The sequence below is a fragment of the Rhinopithecus bieti genome, unplaced genomic scaffold (genome assembly GCF_001698545.2).
Source record: "Rhinopithecus bieti isolate Rb0 unplaced genomic scaffold, ASM169854v2 scaffold_4598, whole genome shotgun sequence".
Taxonomy (NCBI): domain Eukaryota; kingdom Metazoa; phylum Chordata; class Mammalia; order Primates; family Cercopithecidae; genus Rhinopithecus; species Rhinopithecus bieti.
In genome coordinates this window covers 230139-233411 of record NW_016804402.1, presented here as the reverse complement: position 1 = coordinate 233411, position 3273 = coordinate 230139, and the positions used below count along the sequence as shown (strand labels likewise).

Genomic DNA, 3273 nt, shown 5'->3' with positions numbered 1-3273 from the left:
GTCTTTCTGAACCACAAAGAACTCACAGAGTTATGATCACATTGAACACAGTAAAGGAATAACTATAATCATTTTTTTCAATTATACAAACACGATTGACTTTTTAACGAAAGACTGCTATTCTTTCAATAACACACGTTTCTCTCGCATTTCAGTTCCTTTTGCACTCACACTGCCATATGACACTCCTATCAAGCCTCTGATTTCTTCGGTGAGTTAAACAACAGAGCATGGATAGCAAACAATAAAATAGCTACTTTTCATGGAGCACAAAAGAGGGTGCATTTTCCTCAGCATCGCAGACTCATCACAACTTCTGTGTTTCCTGTCCCATGGGCGAAGCCCCCACTCCCACCCAGTCTCCTTCCTGAGCAGCTCTGGGCTGCAGAGCCAGCAACGTGCCATCCCGCTCCGCTTTGGCGCCCGCTGAAGACGGCACTAGGACCCAGGGAAGTCCCCGAGCGGGGTTCGCGGAAAGGCAGCCAGACTCCTCCTTATCTCCAGTGTCAAACTTGACATCAGCTTGCGAGCGGAGCATGGTAACTTCTCCAGCAATCAGAGCGCTCCCCCTCACATCAGTGGCATGCTTCATGGAGATATGCTCCTCTCACTGCCCTCTGCACCAGCAACATGGATTGTCACCTCTCCATCCTCCTCCTTCTCAGCTGCTCTTTTCTCAACTGCTTCGGGGAACTGATTCCGCCGCCTTCCAATGAAGGTAAGCCAGGTACCGCGACGCGCGGAGCCCTGCCCCGCGGGCTCACGCTCTTCAAAGCACGTTCTCACCGAAGCCTTGCACGTCGGGAAGGTGCCTCCGAATAGAGCAGTTTGCTCGGAGCGTGAACGAAAGATGTGCCTTTTTTTTTTTTTCCAACTCTCTTCTAAAACACTTCAGAAGATAATTTTAGATGGTCTAAACCTTGAAAATGTGTTTTTAATTTGATACCAATTCGAGCAATTACCTTGTTTGCCAATTTGAACAGAAATAAAGAAAGAAAATCCTCCAGCGTTGCAACCCAGTGATGTTAATTGCCAAATAGCCAAGGCAGTATTTTATTTTCTAATTATGACCATGTGGTACTCCGAGAAGTTTGAAAGAAAATTCAGCCTTCCTTTCCTAGACTCTTTAGTATGTTTAAAGGTAATGACAGGTTGTTCCTACTTGGGATCATGGCATTTATGAATGGACTAAAGGGAAATCAGTTTGTCGAAGCGGAGGTGCGTGTGTGTGTTTATGTTGCAAGGGCTGTGTTGAAGTTGTGTGTATCCCGCCAGGCAATGGTTTGCACTGTGGTACAGGTTCTAATGAGCAGCATATGCCACATTAACATAAGTAATATTTGCAGGAATTACAATAAGCTTAGGTTGGATTCTCTTTGTTTAAAGGCTTGTATACAAATAGGAGAATGTATTTAATGAATAGTGAATAGCTCCTGGGAAGATACAGTAAATAACTGAATAGTAGATTAATAGAGAATGTTCATATGCAGCAAATGGCATTTCTTTGATGTTGTGTTATTTATTATCCTCGTAATGAGCATTAATTCCTTTTCAATGGGTTAAAGTGCAAATCTAATGTTAAGGACACCAATGTGTTCTATAAGATTGTGTACTTAATACATACATTTCTTTCTCCTATATACCTTTTGTGATCTATTCCTAATGACTTGTGAATGCAGTCACTAACTCTTAAAACAAACTTCTCTAAATAATTGATTAGTTTAAAGCCACACTTACAACATTAATTTCCTCTCAGTGATTTTGAACTTACAACAATAACATATAGCAGTTTATTTTGCAAGTTAACAATACTGAGCAAGTGATGTGCAAACGTCATGTTACATACATCACTCCTTAGAAAATATATTGTCAAGCCAATACTGTTGTATATTGTAGAGTGTACCTTAATTTTAAAAACACAAGCAAAAACAAAACATTTAGAAAGTTTTTTATTAAATGTGAAAACTGCCTGATACTCGGTGACCTACTTTCACTGCTAATAGAGCAGTAATTTATCTCCTTCCTTACTGACTGCCTTTATCAATTTGGCAGATTTCATTAAATTTTCTGAATCTTTTTTCTAAGTAAGAAAATAAAAATTCTAAAATTATAAGAATCAAGAAAATGATCTTACACACAAACAACTTTTTCTTTTACAACCCAAATTAAAATGTTTATTTGAAAGTAAGAGTCAATCATTCTTCCTGAATGAAAGGTAAGAGTATTCATTTGTATAATGGGTAACATGTATAATAGGTAACATATCAATAAATTAAAATTAATGTTTTAAAATTTTTTGTCCTTCACAGATATTAAAATATTGACAATAACTAGAAAAATAGTGTTAAAATTCCCACATTGCCATGATAAATTGTATTTTCCAGATAGAATATTTATGAACTATGTAGATAATGGATATTACTGAATTAATTATGCACAAGAATGTGGTAATTAGTCAGTATTTTTGTGGAAAACATAATCTTTAAGTAAACTGCAAGAGAAAAAAAAAGACACCAAACTATTTCACACTTACGTAAAATTAATCAGTATTAATTTAATGATACAGAGTTAATCAAATGCAAATTGCTTTTAAGCCTCACCTCATGTATGTTTGGGGATATAATGTGCATAATTATAGAGACAGGTACACATTAACAATATGTATATAGAAAGGTAAATATATTCAGAAAGCTGACATAATTACATTTAATTTCCTTGGATAAAAGTTTATCCGTCGTTCATGGGATTATTCTTTCCAGATTGTGTCCTATGGGTAGTGTCTCTTTTCCTTCCTGTGATTATGAAGGGAAGCTTTGAAACAAATTTAAGATGATTTAACTTAGATAATACTTGAGTGAGATTTTAAATATTCATCCATAGCTTGGCTCTCAGTTGAGTTGAATAACATGAAAAGTGAAAATGCCAAGTATGTGCCCAGATTTCCATGCAATTTTCTAACAATGTAATTTAAATAAAAGCAATTCCTTTGAAAATGTATATATGAGAGGAGTGATTTTAAAATAATATTAATGTAGTTTTCTGATATAATTTTAAATTTGAAATATGAAATACTAGACTGTATTTAAAATACTATGATTGAAATATTTCAACGCTGTAAAAAAGGTACGAGAAATTTACTAGAACATATTTACTAGAATATAGTCTTCGATCTGTTATGAAGTTAGGCATAAGAGAACCAAAAGAGAACAAAACCAGGCCATTGACTCAATTGCTAGGACATTTGCAGTTGTGTGATTTGTTTTAAATTTGAGA

The 3273-nt window shown here is 35.7% G+C and overlaps 1 protein-coding gene across 1 annotated transcript in view; it reads left to right on the top strand.

Annotated features, from left to right (window-relative positions):
- Positions 1-405: 405 nt before the first annotated feature.
- Positions 406-3273, top strand: part of LOC108526895 (ephrin type-A receptor 3-like) — a gene marked incomplete at its 3' end in the record, with an annotated part of 109736 nt that continues 106868 nt past the window's right edge. Inside the window, exon 1 of the mRNA XM_017867898.1 lies at positions 406-718. Coding sequence (XP_017723387.1) covers positions 631-718 — 88 coding nt within the window. The remainder of the gene's footprint in view (positions 719-3273) is intronic.